Genomic DNA, 20,989 nt, shown 5'->3' with positions numbered 1-20,989 from the left:
CATATTTTTGAAAGGAATTATTTCACACTTTTGTTGCTTATTGAAATAAGTGGAGAAAATCTGTCAAAAGTGCAAATTTACTGTCTGCTTATTATAAGCATGGAAATTACTTTTTTAACAGTTTTACCTTTTACTGGTAATACAAAGGCATGTGTAAATCAAGAGTTTGAATTAGAGTGTAAGTGTATCAGTGAGAAATCTATCATGAAAATATGTGTGTCTGCATTGTTGCTCAAGCGGGTAGTGTTTGAGTATATGATCCTTCAAACTGAGATTTTATAGAGGCACACTTAAAACCAAGGGATAAAAATCGCTGGCAAAATGGCAGCAAAAGTGACCAAAGAAACGACAAATTAGAGTATTTTCCTTCTTAAAAATGACGATAACCACTATATTGCCATAGTTTGAAATGTAGTTTCAATGTTTTATGGTCATTTTCTTCATAACAAGCAGAAAAAAAAACTTAAATGGTGCAAAATGTGGCAGAGGCTGCAGCATTTAGGGTGGAATTGAAAAATAAAAGAAAATACAAGTTATTAAAAGCTAAGTTTAGCTCACATCATAGAGGAACTAAACAATGGACAATAATAATTAATTACTTCATCACCTGCCCCCTTTCTGGAGACATATGATGCCCTGAAGTTAACTAGTTAAACAGTAGCTAAGCCAAGTTTGCTGAACCTTATCGCTTCACCGCTTCATCTGTATCAGATGCTTGAAGGGTCTGTGGAAGGGTTTCACTCAAAAACAAGGGAGAAATGAAATAGAATTGGGCCTGTAGTTACTGTAACAATAGTACTAGACAAGTACAGTTCCCACAATACCATGCAAATCTATCGATCAACAGCTTCTGTAATTGTCCAAGTGCACTGCACCGTGACCCCCCCCTACCATGCGTGACGGTTTACCACAAATACACCTACTAATGCACCACAACCTCTGGATGGCAATAAAGTCGTCACAGGAGTAGTGAGTATAGTACCTGAATGTTTGAGTCAGATGGTCACAGGTTTGGATAAAGTAAAGTTCCAACAACATTTTGATCTTTACATTGTTTTGCAATTCAGAATGTTGTTTAATATCTGTTGTACAGCTGTGACAATCCATGAACCAATGATTCTTCAGTCTGTTCCTAAACGAATTGGTGATTAATGTGAATCATTAGGTCTTAATACATATCTGCTGGTGAAGTTCCAACCAAAAGGATGGCTTATGATGCTGTACCCAGATACCACTGAGAAAAATATTCTTATTGGATCATTTTCCATGAAGGGTTTCATAAACGTAAATCCCAAGAAATTATTAGACCTTCTCTAAAAGCCTAGAAGGCCATGATGGCTCCCCACTGCTCTAACAGCCAGGGTACTCCAACCATTAATTACACAATTATGTGGAAATATTGTTGGAAAAAAAAATACAGTAATAGCTCTGTAGACTAGAGGGGTTTTCTAGATAGCGTAATGCCATATGAAGCCACTTGATTTAGGCATACACTGTATGGACAAAAGTACTTAGACACCTTTCCTTTTGTTATTAAAGGATATTAAAAAAGAGTTCATCATTATTTTGTTGGAGTAACTGTCCATTTTGTCTAGCCAAATGCTTTCTACTTTCTACTATATTTTGGAGCGTTATGGTGAGGATTTGATTGCATTCAGTGACAGTTAGGGAGTTAGGGAGGTCCACCTTACCCACAACTCCCTAATCCAAAGTATTGGATAAAGTATTATCATTCCAGACAAATATTAGACATTTGTGTCAGTAATAGATGCAATTTAAAGTAGCTGACACCAGTAGCTGACACCAGACACCAAATCTGATTGCTGATTGTCAGCTTTTTAGATGGTAGCTAATAAACATTCGTTCAGAGCTTTTATAATGTTCTCTATATACATTGCCTATTAAGATTAAATTAAACTTTACTTTTTGGAATTGGCCACATTAAAAACGCTGTGGAACTCCTTTGAACATTCCTTTGCAACTCCAGAGTGTGGAGCTTAGCATATTAACAGCCTGCTTGTTTAGTGCTGAAATCTCCATTATTTGAACTTGATTTCTTCTGCTTTCCGACTGTTGATGCTGGACTTTTAGTTGTGGTTAAATGTGCTTTGCATTTTTTTGCTGTTCTGTGTAGTTACTGGTGTTTCTTAGCTCTATTTTTTTCTGTTCTAATATTTACCCACTGTATGGGCTGAAAGATGCACTCTGGAGAGGAATATCCGGTTAGTGGTGTTAAAATCTATTCTCTTTTTTTATACGAGTCAAAACGTCAAAAAAGCCAGCCATGCCGCTGTGCAGTTAAGCAAGAAACTGCAGCTTTTTGTGATGGAGTTTCTACAGTTAACCTAACACAGAGCTGCTATTATCTTCAGGTCTGACAGGAACAGCTAAATTAGAGCAGTATTGGCAGATTGCATATTTTGGTTGAAAATTGGCAGATACTGATATATAGCCAATCAATCTTTTAATCTCTAGCTAAATACATTCATTAGAAGCAGTGTCCACAACCGTGCAAACATTACAGCATAGTTCTGATCCAAGTGGAGCTTTTCTCCGGTGGACAGCCGAGCAGAGACGAGCAGTCTGATCAGCCTTGCAGGGCCGAGCAAGGGTGAGAGAGAAGAAGAGGGTTCAAAGAGAGAGGAGAGCGCACATACACACAAACACACATTCCCTGTCGGCTTCTCCTGGGATCACAGCTCTGCTTCCCTTCCCTTCCCTCCACACTCTAGCGCTCCTGATCTCTTCATGTGCCTTTTTTTGCTAAATATTTTACCAGCCGATGTTTATTTCATGGCCGCGGCAACCCCCAGCCTGTCTGGGAGGATGAGGAAAAGAGGAAAAACTGCCGCGAGACATTTCAGAAGCTCCAGCCTCTAAACTCAGCATCCACTCCTCTCGCCACCCTGGATGAGCTCCACCACTGCGGCCAACTGCACTATTAACATGTGAGCTACTTGAAGGAGGGGAGTGAGTGAGGGGTATGGGTAGGGATGTATCCACACATCCCACACACTTGTCTTAGTTCACAATGGTTCACAATGGAATATTGGTGAAATTAAGCACAAATGTTACAATTTTAAATGGAAAAACTTCTTAACTTCCACTGGATGCCAATATACATACTCATCAAAAAAAGAGCTAACAGGAATCAATCTTGGTGGGAAGTCATTCCAGACTGTCATGGGGTCACTTAGAATGGCGACGTTTTATCTTTAGGAAAAAGTCCCGCTTTTGTCTTGTTGAAAATGACCAAAGAATCCATGTGTGGAGGCATCGTGGTCAGTACCAACATAAGCAGTTTGTTGTTGTGTGTCACACGTCCAGAAAGCCTGGTATTAAGATTTGGTGTTCAATTTCATACACTGTCAGATCACTTTTGGTTCATCCCAGGCACTTTGACATATATTAATGAGGTCCTGCATTCAGTGCCACTACATATTCTGGATGCACGTTTTGGTGCACTGTTCCAGCAGGACAATGTTTGTCCACATAATGCTGCTTTCAGAAGAGCTTACCTTGAATACACAGATACTATGCCATGACCAGCTGCACTGCCACACCTGTCCCTGACTGAAAATGTGTGGGATGATATTAGACACGCTATTTATATTAAAACAGCCAACACATTTACATCTTCTCTTGTATAAAAATGGCATGTTATGGGGTCGATAAAGAGCAGAGGTGGTGCTTAGTGAAGAGTGGGCAGGGGGCATCTCTTCATATCTCCCCATATATCTCTTCATATCTTGTACCTCGCCAACATTGAAAAGATCACCACCCATCTCTACGGAAAAGTGGGAAAAATTATTTCTGTTTTTATCATTAAATTAAAGGCTTAGCGGAACTAAATTCGCATCCACTAGGAGGCGCACTAGTCAGGTTAAGAACAGTGGAAGTGTTATTTACCAGCTGAAACTGGTTGTTGTTGGGACAAACTTCCATTTCAACAAAAGGCTCTAAGGAGTATGGATGTAAAAATGTTTGTAGATAAAAATAAAATTTAAATATAAACAGCTTTTGGCTAGGTCTTTTTTTAATTTCTGTACATGTCTCTCGTTTTCTCTTTCCCTGTGTAAATTTATTCGGCATACCCTATGTCTCTTTCTCTTTTTTCTTCTTTCAGATGTCTCTCTTTTCTCCCTCTTTCTTCCCTTTTTTACTGTCTGCTTTTATTTCTGTTTCTTCGTCTTTTCCAGTAGAAATCCTTCATCTTTCCCTATGTCTCATTCTCTCTATTTTGTTTGTCTCTCTATTTCTTGTTCCCTCTTTACTTTTACTCTTTCACTCCCTCTTTCTTTCTCTCCCTTTTTCTGTCTCTCTCTGTGTCTCTCTCTCACTCTGTAATTCCTTGTCTCTCTCCTACTATCTTTTCTATGAATCTTATTCCCTATTTCCTTCTTTATATTTCTCTCTCTCTGTCTCTCTCTCTCTCTTTCTTTATCTCTCTCTCTCTTTCTCTCTCTCTCTTTCTCTCTCTCTCTCTCTCTCTCTCTCTCTCTCTCTCTCTCTCTCTCTCTCGCCTGCTCCTCCTCCTCGCTCTCAGTAGATAATCTCTGGTAATTCTCGGCTCACCCGCTCCTGCTTGTCTAAATTGCGACTGACTGTTCTCTGTTTGTGTCTCGTCTCTAGTACAGACACACACACACACACACACACACCCCAGATTAACTGGATCAGTTAGGGGTCTCAGAATCCCCCCACAGCTTGACGCTCCATTTTTAAACAGACATATTAGAGCTGCTTTTGGCTCGTGTTTGTGTGTGTGTGAGTGTTCATGTGTGTGATTATGTATGCGTGTGTGTGTTTATGCGTGTGTTGCCCCCTCCTGCTTGTCTCAAACACCATCTGCTGACCGTCAGGGCAGGCGGTTCATGGATCCATTTTATGACTTCACAACAGATTAGCATCTGACTGACCAAAAATAATCCTGCAGAGTATTTTTAGGGATGCTCCTCTTAGACCCACGGGACAGGAGGATGGAAGGGTCAGCAGGGGTCCAGTGTGTGTGTGTGTGTAATTCTAGAACAGGAGAGAGTTTAACTTGATTGTTGGCATGTTGGTTTGCTTCGGTATGGTCAGTGCTATTGTCTGAAACTGTAGTACTGTGAAACTGATATTTGGAGCATTAAACTAACTGTAGAAGAGAGCATGGCCAATGGAGCTCTCTCGGACTCTGGTAGCTAATGGTGAGCTGCAAGACTGGGATTCAAACCAGCAATCTCCTGATCATAGTGTCAGTGCGCTGGACTACTCTGAGATCTTTTGTTAAACATTTGTAGACGCTATGATTTGTACCATACTTTGTTTATGTCCCCAGCAGTGTGGCTCTCAACACGACAGAGAAGATTAACAGCTGTTTTCGCTCTTTCTGTTTTGTATGATGCATTTTTGCACAAGTACAGGAGCAGTTTGGAGAGAAATGAAGCTTGGGTAAAAGTAGTGGATAGCTCGATACGTAGCTCGCTAGCATGCTAATTGGCCACACCAATTACAACAATGCAAACAGCCTCAAACACACCCACAAGTGACAAGTGTGGGGTGACACAAACATCTTGTCACCTGCCAGTGTAAATACAAAATTAGATAAAGCGATCAATTAATTGACCAATTTACTGTACATCCCTTTATACGATTTAAGATGTGCATGCATTAATTAATTAATTTATTAATATGTTACTGTAATCATCACTGATAAGTGCAGCTTCTGAGGGTTAGGACGGGGTATTGTTCACACTGTGCTGATTGTTCCTGCCTGTTCTGATCTGGCTGTTGTTTAGGTGGCTCGCGGCAGCAGTTCTGAGGCCAGTGCTATCAGTGAACCTGCAAATGGAAACACGGCTTTGATCTGCCGCTGACGTTGTGTAATAGAGTTCGGAAGGGGTGTCCTAAGCATTAGCCGCGGGATAGTTACACTGGACAAACTGCCTGTGTATGAGTGTCTGAGGGTGTTGTGGTGGAAAAATAATGACAGGAAGAAAGAAATTTTCAGAGTCTCTGAGTCTTGATCAGAATGAGTAACAAGATTTATTGAGAAGACACACGTAATGAATACAGAGTGAACTCCTGCCTTGCAAGAGGTGCCAAGCTCTCTTTATACCTTTTAGATCCTCCCATCCCTTACTTCCCAATTATGGGCACAGTGCCACCATTGTGACACGTCAACTTCTTCTGACATGTGATATGACATAATCCCTTAGTGAGCATATCAGGCTGGTTCTCAAAACATTGCAAGCAGAAAGGAAGATGACCCTGGCGCCAGAATTTGTAGAACAACTGTGACGTGCATTCCTTAACACATACACATAGCCAGATAGAGAAAACTCTTACTCAGCATTTCAAAAAAGCTCACTGAGGGTAGAATGGTCACAGTACACATTATCATCGCATAGAACAAAAAGTAATATCATTAATAGTCGTCATTGTTTATGAATCATCACACGTCATTGATTATGAATCATTTCAATAAACACCTTCCATCACACTCCCCCCTTTGATTCTGAATCAATAATGAAATTTTCTTTTTACAGCTAATTTTCTTTACCTTCATTAAACAAACGGTCTAGCCCAAATGCAGTATCTAACTCTATTGTATCTACTGTAACTTGCAGGAAACTGGCCTTTCTTCTGCATATGGCGGAACAAAAATTAATAGATATATATATATTAGAAAAGAGTAAAAGTACATCAACAAATAAAATCTCGATAGGTCAACACATTCGCGCGCGAGAGAGAGAGAGAGAGAGAGAGAGTGAGAGAGAGAGAGAGAGAGAGAGAAAGAAATAAACTAAAGCCAGTCGAGGGCCAGAGAGAATTCCTCATACTTCATCCAAGCAGTTATACATTTTGCAAATGACATGTGATTGTACAGAACTTATCAATATGATTACGTCAGCAGAGTCCAGTTAACAGCATGTTGTCCAGTTTTAATGACGTGATTAGCTCCAGTCTGTCTGAGCAACAGATTCTTATCATGATGTTGTTCAGCACTGTGTCCTTCATGAACACAGCAGACAGTCCTTAAGTGTCCTAAAGTCTGTGAGAAGATGAGACAGAGGAAAAGAGTGGATGTAAAGATCTTCTGGCTATCTGAGGAGAGGTTTCCAGCACTTCACTCAGATAACTTGTTGTCTCCTAGTTCATATGCACTGGTCCCAGAACAGCAGAACAGCAGTGAAGCTTCTCTGCCACTCAGGGTCACATTCTCCTCACAGCTCTCACTGTTGATGAAAACACTCTGACCTTCCTGATTCCTGAAAAAAGTAAAAAAAAAAAAAAACAACCTCCAAAGCCTTGTCATAGTGACAGTTAAAAAGAGAGCAGAGATCATAAGGTTATTAAGTGAATTATAATGTGAACAGTAAAAATAATAACTGTATATATAAATGTAAAAAACATTTAAGAATAAGAGTGTGAAGGTGTGGTTATCTCCAATCACACCCTTCACTCCCCCCTTCTAGACCAAATGGAATCATCCAAGATTCCATGATGGTCTACATAACGCCTAAGAAGCCCCGGGAGTCATGACAAGTGTCCGCATACAGAGTATGAGAACAAGTGTTTCTTCATCTCAGCTGTGGACATGCTGGGGCCTATTGCACACCAGTCCCCACGCCGGACTCTCCCTGCCTCGTCATGCCCACCATGGATCTGAGAAGATTCATAAACAAATTTTACTACATTAACTTTCTCTTTTTTTTTTTTTCCCAGAATTACAACATGAAGTTTAAAAGTGTTAAAATCAAGTCAATGTGTTTCAACATTGTCACTGTTTTCGCTCTAGACTATAGAATACATAGTCTCAACATTTATTTATCAAATGCCTTCATATTTTCTTTTAACCTTTCACATTGTCTAATTTAATCTTCAACCATAATAATGTATATTTTTTATACATTAATTAGACATTTTCTTACACTAGATGCTTAGAAGCTGATCTACACCTTTGTTTTGATTAGAGTATTGTAATGCATTATTCTCTGGATTACAATTATTATTCTCTACAATTTACAAATTACATTGTGGTCAAAATGCTGCAGCTACAGTTCTAACTCACACACATAAAAAAGAGAGAAGATTATTTAGATTGGATTTTAATATTCATTTAGTGTAAAAAGTGTAAAAATCTCTTAACTGCTTAGCAGCTAAGTATATATCAGGACTCCTGACAGATCGACAATTCCAGCTCATTTGTTGAGAACATTTAGCGTTGCATTCTGTATTTATGCACCAAAGATTTGTAACTCTCTATCAGTTTATATCCATCAGGGATCACCCAGTTCTTCCTTTGAAGCACATCTAAAACTTATTTGTGCACTTCAGATTAATCTTAGTTTTATTTATTTTAAAATAGTTTGTTATGTGCCAAAATTCTTAATGCCAATCTGTAGACAAACAATCCTCAACTTTACACATACTCAGAAATCCTTAAAGCATTGTTCAGAATATTTAGTCTGATTAGTGCTGTTATTTGAGGGCGAACACACAAAGAGCATAAAACACCCCCTTTTTATTTTAGTTATTAAGTAGAGAGTTCAGTTCTTCCAAAACACTGATGAGTATGATGCAGTCAGTGCATTTCCTCTATATCCTTCGTAAACTTATTTTCCATCTGTTAACTTGAGTCTAAAAACATTTGGCTGATGTTAGAATTTTAATGTGTGTGGAGTTGTGTCCACAAGCTGTTGTAGGGATGGTCCACCTAAGTTTAGACTAACTAGTTCCTATGACAGTGATTTTGAAGCTATGAGCTGCAGTGGTCCTGTTTGAAGTTATTGGCCTAATATTTATTTTCCTTGTTCAGTTCCAATATATATTTTGCGAACTGTGCTACCTGTAAATTAATTGCAAAAAATAAAAACATATTTAAGTTTCACTTGTTTGGCATAGTTGCAAGACTGTTAGCTGGTGGTTTAGCAAGCTAGTTATTATTATATATATTGAATTAATTTAGCATTAATATTAATGCACATATAAGAGAAAGATTTCTATCTTACCCTATATATATATTTTTAAAAAACCTTTGGAGCAAGCAAAGCTCTTTTTGTAGTTGATAGTCTACATTGATGTATTAATAAGATTTTAAATGGTTGATTTTTATTTAAGCCAGCATGCTTGGTTACTTTAGCTAGTTACAACTACATCTGAGTTTATATGTATTAATTTTGTCAAAAGCCAGTAAACAACTTCCCTTACATAAGCCTTAATGGAGATGATTGTTATTAAAAATGTTTTATACAAATCATAGTCATTAGGCAACATAAATTACATAATGTAAACCTAAAAAAAAAAAAAAAAACTTTCCAGTGAAAATTGAGGGCCAATGTGTGATAGGCCTTTAATGTATTAATCTGCCCAGCAACCATGTTTGGCTACTGTTTACAATGAAATTAAAGATTTTTCCCTGAACTAGATATTATTTTTAATTCATCAAAGTTTTTGATGAGAAACACTATTTAAAAGAGAAACCAAAAAGCTAAAACCTCCCTTTTTTTTTTTTTTCTTAAAAAGAAAGGTAAAACAGTCATAATTTGAGTCACCACCAGATTTAAAGTTTAACCAAACATTTTCTACATGAGGCATAAACATCAAAAAATTAAATAAAATCACTCCTTTTAATGGAAAAAAAGTAAGCAGGCAAAAAAATAAAAAATCTGGTCTCACGTCTCTGTTGCTGGCTCAGGCTGAGGGGTGGATCCACTGGGCTGATTGGCTGCTGGGGGTGGGTGGTGTTGATGGTTGAGCAGGTGCTGTCTGAAGCGGTCTCTGATCGCTCAGTTCTTCCAGATCTGAAACCAGTTTCCTGGACCAGTGCTGTAACATTTCAATCACAGCAGGTCCGGTGAAGACGCAGTCCAGCCATCGACCGACAGCTGGACCAAACACAGTCTCTCATCTGAGACTCTCCTAATGAAGTGCTCTGGTTCAGATGATGTTCACAGTACTGTTGCAGAGGACCCTGTCTCTGAGGGTCAAAACTCCTGTGATGAGCACCACCCCCGCCTTCTCAAACACCCAGAAAACAGCACTGAGCAACAATCAGTCAAAAGAGAAAAATCCCTCCAAAAAAAAAAAACTTAAAAGAAAAAAAATAATAATAAAAAAGAAATCCTGAAAGGAATTCTAACATGGTTAAAAATTGTTTAGCCTCATGAAATAACTAAAACAAAAATTATTTCCAGCCAAACGATGCTTGATATTTCTAAACTTGTATAAACATTAACATTATATTGTTGTGCTCTGATGGGGACTCAAAATATAGCCAAGAATATGCAAGCAAGTTCTTCATTGCGAGAAATAGAAAACATATGGAAAGCAAAACAAAAAGCTCCATTTTTTTTTTTTTTTTTTAAAAAACATCTGATGTCTCCTTGTTTAAAAGTCAGAAAGAGAGACCCAATTCACTGTAGCTCGTAATAGATACAATATTAAGTTTGTCAAATTAAACCTTTCCAAAGAAAGTAAGGTCTTTTCTTACTGGTTTCTAAAATCTACTATCCTCATTAAGAGAATCAAAAGATCAGCATAGACTGAGATACATGAGAACCACTAGAGAAATTAGATATGTGTATTCTTTAAATCTCATTCAGCTGAGACTGAGCTGAAGTCAGTCTCAATAAGAAAGAATAATAATAGAAAAGGCCTAAACCACATGAAGACAGAAGCTGTGTTCAGAATGGCTCACTCATTAACTCTTTCACTATGTAGCATTTTCTATTTACTAAACGAATTATGGAACAACCAAACAATAAACCATGTTTGTCCTGCTCTGAGGATGTCTAATACAACAGCACTGCATTGCATTATAGTATATTTTGGAATTTCTAAATTTTGTGATGCATTAGGTTTTTCATAGTGAACTATATAGGGAACAGAATGTACTGCTGCGGTTTTAAACAGTACTGCAAAAATGGTTTTACACTATATAGTGCACTATTTCTGGAATAGGGAGCGATTCTGACACAGCCACACACACATTATATTCATCATTAGATTCGCTTACAGAATATCAGAGTTAGACAAATGTTAGAAACATACACACTTACACACACGCACAGACACACACACACACACACACACACACCAAATGTGATAGAAGATAGCAGAGAAGAGATGTTTTGTCTATCTCTCTCACTGCTTTATTCAACACACGCAGAAACACACACACACACATTGTATCAAAAGCCTGGAATCCTCATCTCTTTTCTGTTTCAATCAGGGATGACTTTCACAATGTGGACATTTGTACATAACTCATCAAAACATGAAGCAGTCTCACATATTCACTAAACTGCCATCCTCAGAATTCTACAGCATTTTCCATAAAGATAATGAAACATGTTACATTGAACAGTTCCAGCATGGCTCAATATTCTGCCCTACTTTAATATATGTATATTGGGTTAATATGCTAATGATTCCAAACCTTTGAACAACACTACATAAACACACACACACACAGACATACACATATAGTCTTGGCTCATTTGATTGAAAAGAGCTGCGTCATGAATTTTTGGATTAAATTTCAATTCTTTAGTTACTTGGGATCCCATTTTTGTTCTCTCATTCGATTTTAATGACTCAGAGTAATTTAGCCCCAATAATCACGTCTCACCTTCCTTCTTCTATCCCTGCTTAATACACAATCAGTACCCTGTACTATTATAGTATTATTTATGCACTCCTCCCCACGGTCCCGGGACCTATACTCTAATGACACGTCTATCAATAGAGGCCTCACGACCAGGCTAGTCTTCTCTTTACTTTAAAGATATATTTACATACATCAATAAAGGCCTCACGACCAGGCTAGTCTTGTACACCGTCATGTAACTATACACTGTCCAGGGCGGAGTGCTGAAGGAAGGATGGAGGGGAGTAAATTAATTTAAGAACAATTGTTTACATTTAAAATTTCCTTAATGAGTAAATTAGTTAACCTGTCACTCACCACCAATGTTTGTCGATGAGGCCTGGATTTGCGAATGGGGGGGAGAGGCCGCACTTACCCCCGCGGTACTTGTCCTTTATTCTGTGGAATTTTCCCTTGCTTCTGGGGCCCAGCTGTTTTGCTGGAGAGCGTCCTCGGCAGGTGCTAGTCTCTCCCCCTCCGCCGCAAGACCATGCTCATCCTGTTCCGTGACGCCAAATTGTGGTGGAAAAATAATGACAGGAAGAAAGAAATTTTCAGAGTCTCTGAGTCTTGATCAGAATGAGTAACAAGATTTATTGAGAAGACACACGTAATGAATACAGAGTGAACTCCTGCCTTGCAAGAGGTGCCAAGCTCTCTTTATACCTTTTAGATCCTCCCATCCCTTACTTCCCAATTATGGGCACAGTGCCACCATTGTGACACGTCAACTTCTTCTGACATGTGATATGACATAATCCCTTAGTGAGCATATCAGGCTGGTTCTCAAAACATTGCAAGCAGAAAGGAAGATGACCCTGGCGCCAGAATTTGTAGAACAACTGTGACGTGCATTCCTTAACACATACACATAGCCAGATAGAGAAAACTCTTACTCAGCATTTCAAAAAAGCTCACTGAGGGTAGAATGGTCACAGTACACATTATCATCGCATAGAACAAAAAGTAATATCATTAATAGTCGTCATTGTTTATGAATCATCACACGTCATTGATTATGAATCATTTCAATAAACACCTTCCATCACAGTGTGAATGAAGGTCAGTGGGGATATGGTGCCAGTCCCCGTACCCCCCCACTGTCCCCTCCTGTGCCGTGTGTGCTGAACCCATCTACCCAGCGCTGAGCCTGCGGCTTAATTACTGGAAAGCCCACAGAGTGGCTGACCTCCACTGTTAGCCTAATTGAAATTTAATTGAATTTCGCTTGTCTAGACTAATTAAGCTCCTACTGAAACCACCAATCTTTTAGCTGCCCTGCACGGAACTTGCAGGACAGTGGGCAGCACAGGACAACAAAAAAGGTGGGGGAGTGGAGAACATGTGCAGACAGCAAGGAAGCCATTTTAGGAACTGTGGGACTGAATTAGGAAGGCTGCGCTTTAAATAGCAAGTAGCTTTAGAGTAAGTGAGGGAATTAATGAGGAACGGTGTGTATAAATAAAGCCGCAGTCTGAGCAGGTCAGGGTGTCTGAGGTGAGCTGGAGGCTGCCCTGACCTTATCGTGAAAAAAGAGGAGCATGAGGCTAATCTTAGATCTAAACGTAGAAACAAAGTTTGTTTTTATTCATATTTTGTATAGTATGCATCAATTACTAAAAACTGACATGTGTTAAAAGGATATTTTGCAAGCTCTCTTTTAAAAAGTGCCATAGTATTTCAAACTGAGTTTGTCTTGGCATAGTTGAATAATTGTGGTACATGGACAAAAAACACCATATGAACCTTATTCCCTGTTTGTTTCCCCCATTCATTAACCAAGGAACATCTAGAAAAAGGGGACGATCCCAGAACCCCTAAACTTTTATGTAAGAGTTGTGACTTAAGCAATAATACACGAGAGGGAGTGCTGTAACGTGTAATATTGGCACTGCTTGAGTGTATTATTTTTATTATACCACAGTTCCATAATCGCTGTTTATTGATAGAGTTAAGTTAAAAAGGATTAGAAAATACAATCTGTTCAGTTAAAAAAAAAAAACTAAAATAGTTCCATAGCTTGTCTGTTTGTAGCTGCGCTATTTGGCTTGCAAGCGCTTCATCGGTGCTAGGTTACCTGTATGTGGCGGAATAATACATGGAGAGCTTCGCTTACAGTGCATTACCGGCTGATAACGACACTCATAGAACGTCTCTCAGCCAATCACATTGCAGGGTCGGAACTAACTGTGGTATAAGTACATTTTGACTTACTCTATTGTCTATTGGTTAGTATTACGCTCTATTGTCTACATCGTGAAGCTCCTGTTGGTACTGGAGAGCAGCACATCACCTCCAGACTTAGGGGAATAAGGATTCCTTAATTAATTGCAGAATACAAGCTCAAACAGTGCACATAGAATGTGGAATCTTAATTCATGTGAAATTTTGAAACTCATGGCTGTTGGGAAATGTTTGCATGCTGTAAATTGCCTATTTTATAGCGCCAAGCAATCGCATGTTGTGTGAGAACAAAGCCTCTGTATGACATCTCTGGTTGTTCATTTTACCACAATTATGTATTTTTTTATGTATACAGTAATAATTCTGTTGACCTATATCTGTCTAAAGTAGCTGCAACTTAAAATGGATGAATGCATTCATAAGAAAAGGTGTCAACAAATATTTGGACACATGGTGTAGGTGGATATATATACGGTATGGAAATTGGAATTTGTGACCTCCTTAAATCTATAAATTGAAAGTAGTGTTTACATATCAAGTTTTTTAGGCATAGATTAGTTTTTCATAATTTGTACTCTTGTGTGAAGCATGAAGCTGGGAATGTGGTGTTAGATCAGTGCCTAATTTGTGTCTGGCATCTGGAGCTGAGGCGTGTATGGTGTGATGAGTGTGTTTTTTTTTTTTTTTCCTTTTTTATGCTTAAATGAGTAGTGGAGTCTCTTCTGAAATGGCGTGTGTTACCTAAGCCCATCACTTTTTTATAATGAGAAAACTGAAGCAATTTTAAGTGCCTGGAGCAATCACACTCGTACTGATTCACCGTGGTCTTCAAAAAAAAAAAACACACACACAAACTTGCTTTCTAACTGATTCATTTTGATTTTTACTGGCAGGCTACTAGAGGACAAATCCTGTCATTTACATGCTTCTCTTTGAGCTCTTTGTACTTAAATCTGTACATTCAATGCATTCTTATTAACCCAACAGCCTGAAACAACAGAGTGGAGTGGAGTATGTAATGATAATAACTGACCAGTATTATGTGTTCTTTCTCTCAGGTCCCACTACAGCCTGGCCAGTCCTTCAAGTTCACCGTGCTGGAGACTCTGGACCGAATAAAGGAGGAGTTCCAGTTCCTCCAGGCTCAGTACCACAGGTGAGCTGCAGTTCAGCTTTAACACTGTAATATCTAAATCAGTGCTGCAGATCAGTGCTAAGTTTTCACATCAGGGTTTGGACTAAATTTTGTTGGGCTGCAGTTGGTTTTGGACTAAATTTTGTTGGACTGCAGTTGGGTTTGGACTAAATTTTGTTGGACTGCAGTTGGGTTTGGACTAAATTTTGTTGGACTGCAGTTGGTTTTGGATTAAATTTTGTTGGACTGCAGTTGGTTTTGGACTAAATTTTGTTGGACTGCAGTTGGTTTTGGACTAAATTTTGTTGGACTGCAGTTGGTTTTGGACTAAATTTTGTTGGACTGCAGTTGGTTTTGGACTAAATTATGTTGGACTGCAGTTGGTTTTGGACTAAATTATGTTGGACTGCAGTTGGTTTTGGACTAAATTTGGTTGGACTGCAGTCGGCTTTGGGTAGAATTTTGGTGGTAGATATTTTGTGCTATAAGGAATTTTAATTCTGTTCAGATTTAATTTCAGTTCGGTCTGAGACGGGTGGTGATTAAATGGACTTGGACTACATTTGGGCTACACTCCAGTCTGGACAAAATTTTGTTGGGTAACAGTTGGATATGGATCACATTTTATTGGAGTGCGGTCAGTCTGGACAAAATTTTGTTAGGCTACAATTTAGCCTGGACAGAATTATGTTGGGCTTCAGTTTAGCCTGGACAGAATTTTGTTTGGCTACAGTTTAGCCTGGACAGAATTATGTTGGGCTACAGTTGGGTCTGGGCAGGATGTTTTGGACTGAAATTTGCTCAGGACAGAATATTAGACTCCAGTTGGGTTGGATGTGATGATCATAAAGAAAAACTAGTAGAAAGTAATCAGTGCTGTGCAGCAGTAAACAGATGAGCTGTGGAAGGCGTGCAGGATCACACACAGTTTTAAAGTATTAAACATTTGCGTGACAGAGATTCCGAATACACACTAATCTTTATTCTGTGCTGAAGGAATGTCCAAATGTGTAAGCTGGGCTTCTGTTAGCTGTGCTGGAGCCCAGTAAAGAGGTTTAAGGGAGTCTAAAAAACATTGAGCGCCCTGTTAAGATGGACTTTTGGGGTTGACTCAGTTCTTGTCCTCCTTCATAATCATTCTAATACACTGATCTTGGCTCTTGTTTGTGTTAATGCAGTGTATTTTATGAAAATTTTGAGTGTAATTGTTCCTTTACTGCACGTTTAGCTGAAGTCTGAACTCTTGAAAGTGAAGTGTCATTCTATTGAATTGAAGTAGATCTGTGTTTTTTTTCACTTTGTTGCTGAAGCTGACAGCTCTATCCTTTTGAATCCACAGTCTAAAGCTGGAGTGTGAGAAGCTGGCCAGTGAGAAGACGGAGATGCAGAGACATTACATCATGGTAAGTGCTTGCTGGGCTCAGTCATATCCGACGTGGGCAGTTTGCACTATTAACGCCACTAAACAAAACATAGGAGGGAGCATTTAAGGCGAATACTGCATTGGGTTCAGGGGGATTCAGGCTGGTTTTAGTTCATATCAGGGGCTTTCACTGTCTGAACCCATCTGGATAGCCTTATAAAGCCGTCCTCAGGGGTGTGAGTGTATGTTGAGTGTGAGAGTTTGTGTGTAATGTGTGCTCACTCACTCTGATCTGGGGTGGGGTGGGGTGGAGAAGAGGGTAAAAAAAGCTAGACTGAGTTGGGGGAGGGAAGGAGATGAGACGAGTAAGAGGAGAGAGAGTAGAAATGAGTTAGGGAGAGAGCGCGAGAGGGAGGCAGAGCGAGAGGTCAGGGGTAGCGAGAGATGGAAGGAGAGAGAGTGTGAGAGAGAGAGAAAGAGAGAGACGAAGGACGAAAGAGGGAAAAGACACAGGAACAGACCCTGTGCAAGAGAGAGAGAGAAATGGATGATGAGAGTGATGGGGAGGGTGAGAGCGCGAGAGCAAGATCGAGGGCGCAAGCACAGACACGTAAATAATGTGAAGCAACAACGACTGGGCGCTCTCAAAGAGCAGCTAGCCCAGCAAGCTATATTTAGCCATTTAAACCTGTCATGTACACCAAGACTTGTTTCGACAGCCATCGCCTTTATTTTCATGCATTTATAATTCATCATCTCTCACCCCCCACACACACACATACACCCCCACCTCCTTGCGCTGTGACTGTGAACTAAATGTTCTTTTCTCCCTTTTGGTGAATGATTTATTTGGTGATGGGCATGAAATAGTCCTTCACTCTCATTTGTGATGGTGTATTACACTGCAGTTTGTATAAAGCTGTAGAGTTATATTCATCCTTCAAACCTCTCTATAGTCACATCACTGGCTTTTACTGGCAAAACTTAACTGGCTAGTCTTATATGGACTAAAATATATTATAAACTGTCACTAGAATTGCCCTAAAATTACATCCAGAATGTTTATTGGCATGTGTGTTCAGGCAACAGTATGTATAGCCATGTTTGTATAGGTGAGAATAAGTATGGCTTTGTGTGTTAAAGCCAGAACATGTTGTAATGCATATTCAGGGTGCAGTATATATTATCAGGCTATAGGTACGGGCTATGGGATGTGCGTTACGTATGCATTATGTTTTGCCATGTGTGTTTAAGCCACAGAATGTATTCCTAAGTGCATTTAGGATACAATATAAGTCAAATCAAACCAAATTTATTTACCATATTTTCGCACTATAAGGTGCACTTAAAATCCTTTAATTTTTCCAAAAATTGCCAGTGCGCCTTTTAATCCAGTGCATCTTATGTATGAATTTTACTAGGTTGTAAGGAGCAGTAAAGCCACTCCACTAAAGTACAGTGTTATACAGGAGTTTCAGTTAGTTCTCCAGCACCGGGGCTGGAGTAGCATTGGCCGCTAACCGCTATTTTCTTGTTCAGAGGTGAGTATAATTTGCCTGTAGCCTTGCCTTAACCCCAGCTAGCACTGCTGGAGCAGCATTAGCACATTACCCACTAACTACACTAGCTCTTTCGCTGTTCAGAGGTGAGAATAATTGGCCTGTAGCCTGCTCCTAACCCACTAAACGTGCTTAACAGCTTAAATAAAGTGAGATAGTCAGAGGATAACATAGAGATGGAGATACCCAAAAACACTGGGATCCACCCACTTCAACGCTAGCAAACCTGAGGGATCACGTTTAATGTGTTGTAGTAGACAACAGCACCAGTATCTCAGTTTACCACAATCCCCCATGTTCATGAACACCTGGATCTGCCACATGTTTTGGGGCTGTAGTATGTGTTGCCACATTCACATTGTTCGGGCTACAGTATCAATTCCCATGTGTGTTCAGGATAGAGTATGTATTGGCACATTGTAAGAACATGTATTGGAACACAACCAGACTACAGTTTTAATGACCGCATACTGTGTCAGGATACAGTATATGGTGCCAAGTGTGTTTAGGCCACAGTGTGTATTGCCATATGTTACTTAACTATGTTAAGTGTTGCCACAATACGTATGTTCAGGCCAGAATATGTATTGACATTTATCTTTAGGCTGCAGTACAACCTTTTTTTTCAGGATACAATATGTGTATACTATTTGCTTTTCTTTTTTTTGAAGAAATTAGCTTTAAAATTACTGTTATACTGGTAAACCTCAAGCAAATGCAAACAACAATATTACAAGCACAGCAAAACACTAAAACACACTGAGATTAGTGCGTTTAGCTGACTGGCTGAGTCAGGGATGTTTCAGCCAAGCTTCAGTAAAACAAATTGAAAATGCAGGAGCCATTCACCAGCGTACTGTTCAAAAAACGCACTGTCCTGCTTTTTTTTCTCACACTGCTGTCTGTCTCTATCATGTGTACATACACTCGATCAGCCACAACATTAAAACCACTGACATTTGAATTGAATACTATTGATTATGTGGTCACAGTTGTACACATCAAGGTGGGGGATATAATGTACTCTATACAAACAAAAGGATGAGGACCAATTCTTATTCAATGTTTCCCACTATCCTATGAATGCATTTTACTTTTGGAAGCATTGCTGAGAGAATTTGATTGCATTCCATTTCCATTCAGGATGCTGGACGATCACCAACGCACATTTTCCACAAGCCCCTAACCCATTCCAAACATATTGAATTGAGCGCAGTTCCAGTACTCCATAGCTTAATGCTGTGATCTTTATAACTACTAGTCTTACCCACACCTGACATTAGGCATGTTATTTGCATGTAGTTTAACCAGTGGTCCAATGAAAGCATGTTGGCGCCCAAGCCTTATAGATGTCAATCTTAAAGGTCCTATCTCCTACAGGACTTTGAGAGTAGGATGTTACACCTCGTGCAAGATTGAGCAAGATGCCACAAGACAGCATCAAAGGTCTGTTCTTAGTATTAGGCAGGTGGTTTTAATGTATTGGCTTATCAGTATGTATGAAGCGACTTAGATTTTGTTTTGTTTTTTTACCCTTAAGGTTAATCTTAAGGATGATTTATACTTTGTTAGAGGTGTTATTTTTTATATGCGTTGATATTGATAAATACTGTACCCTTCTTATGCCCATAACCTGCCCATGCTCACCTGATATATTATGTAAAACCACAGCTGTTTAAACCATATATTATTCTGTGATACTTCACCAGAGTTGCTGGCTAGTTGCTAGTGTGTGTGTGTGTGTGTGTGTGCGCGCGAGTTGAAGGGTCAGCCTATTGGTATTAATGAAGATTGTATGCGTGGTCATCCGACCGCTCTGGCCCCGTGTGCAGGCAGGGCCCCTGGGGCAGTCACAGATAGAAGGATAGATACAAGAGGAGAGAGAGAGAGAGAGAAGAGGAGGAGGAGTGGAAGGGGGGATTAATGCACCGCTCTCTGCTCTAACTCCCCTCCCCAGCTCATCTGTCTGATTCACACTGACACACTCTGCTCTCTCCAGGAACATTACTGCCACAGATTGCCCTCACGCCCAGCTAGAGAGAGAAAGAGAGAGAAAGAGAGGGTTTTCTAAACAGAGTGGTAAAAAAGGTACAAGGAAAAACAGATAAATACAGATAGTGAAAGGAGTAAGGAGGGAGACAGAGACAGTGAGAGAGAGAGATGGGCTGAGAGAGATAATGAATGGGGGGAGAGTAAGATGAAGGAAGGAAGAGAGAGTGAGAATGAAGGAAGGGTAATGAGAGTAATTTTAAAACAACTACTCCCCAGTTTCTATACTTCGATTTCTATAAATACTGTCCGGTAAAAAAATTAACCTTTGCATTTTTAACAAATTTAAAGCATATTTAAACATATGGACATTTGATTTTTATATGAACAACATTATGAGATGGAGATAATATACACTTATGCCATAAATCATGGGACAGGAAACTAGTCAAAGAACTAGCTAAAGAAACTAGCTAAAGAACACTACACTGATCTGTGGAATATGCATTTGGGGTCTCCTGCATTAAATGCGAATGTGATTTTGGATAGAGTCACTGATGCCAAATGCCGGCAGTTACAATCATTACTACTCACTGTTCACTGTGAACAATTAATTATTATTTCAATACCCATATCAAAACATACCATTTTTTGCACTAATTAAACAAGTACTAAATAGACTTATAACTGATTTCATTGCAAATATGCATTGTTTCTTAAATTAAAAACTAAAAATTGTCACACAACAACTGTTCTGTAATAAATCATAATTAAAATCATAATTTATTAAGTGCTAGTAGTTACCTGTATAGTTAAGAGGAAAAAAAAATAAAATAGTGTAGTGTGATTTAGGCCTGGCAAACTAGATTTAGGCTAGACTTTTTACTGTATTGTAATGTCTTGGGGTAGTTTTGGTTCTTTTTAAATTAGAATATTGTAATGTGCTGAGCTACTGAGTTTAACAGAGCTTTAATAAAAACAGTAGTGTATCATATATATATATATATATATATATATATATATATATTTTTTTTTATGGCATATTCCAACTTGAAAAGAAGAACAAGTGTGTGTGTGTGTGTGTGAGAGAGAGAGAGAGAGAGAGAGAGAGAGAGAGAGAGCGA

At 39.1% G+C, this 20,989-nt stretch overlaps 1 protein-coding gene across 6 annotated transcripts in view; it reads left to right on the top strand.

The window, feature by feature from the left end:
- The window catches only part of tle2b (TLE family member 2, transcriptional corepressor b), a 108,631-nt gene that overhangs the window by 19,503 nt on the left and 68,139 nt on the right, over positions 1-20,989 (top strand). For all 6 annotated transcript variants that reach the window (XM_015601293.3, XM_049466016.1, XM_049466015.1 and 3 more), the window contains 2 exons: positions 14,878-14,975; positions 16,294-16,357. In XM_015601293.3, coding sequence (XP_015456779.2) covers positions 14,878-14,975; positions 16,294-16,357 — 162 coding nt within the window. The remainder of the gene's footprint in view (positions 1-14,877; positions 14,976-16,293; positions 16,358-20,989) is intronic.

Source organism: Astyanax mexicanus, chromosome 16 (genome assembly GCF_023375975.1).
Source record: "Astyanax mexicanus isolate ESR-SI-001 chromosome 16, AstMex3_surface, whole genome shotgun sequence".
In the NCBI taxonomy this organism is placed as follows: domain Eukaryota; kingdom Metazoa; phylum Chordata; class Actinopteri; order Characiformes; family Acestrorhamphidae; genus Astyanax; species Astyanax mexicanus.
This window is presented reverse-complemented; position numbering and strand designations above follow the sequence as displayed.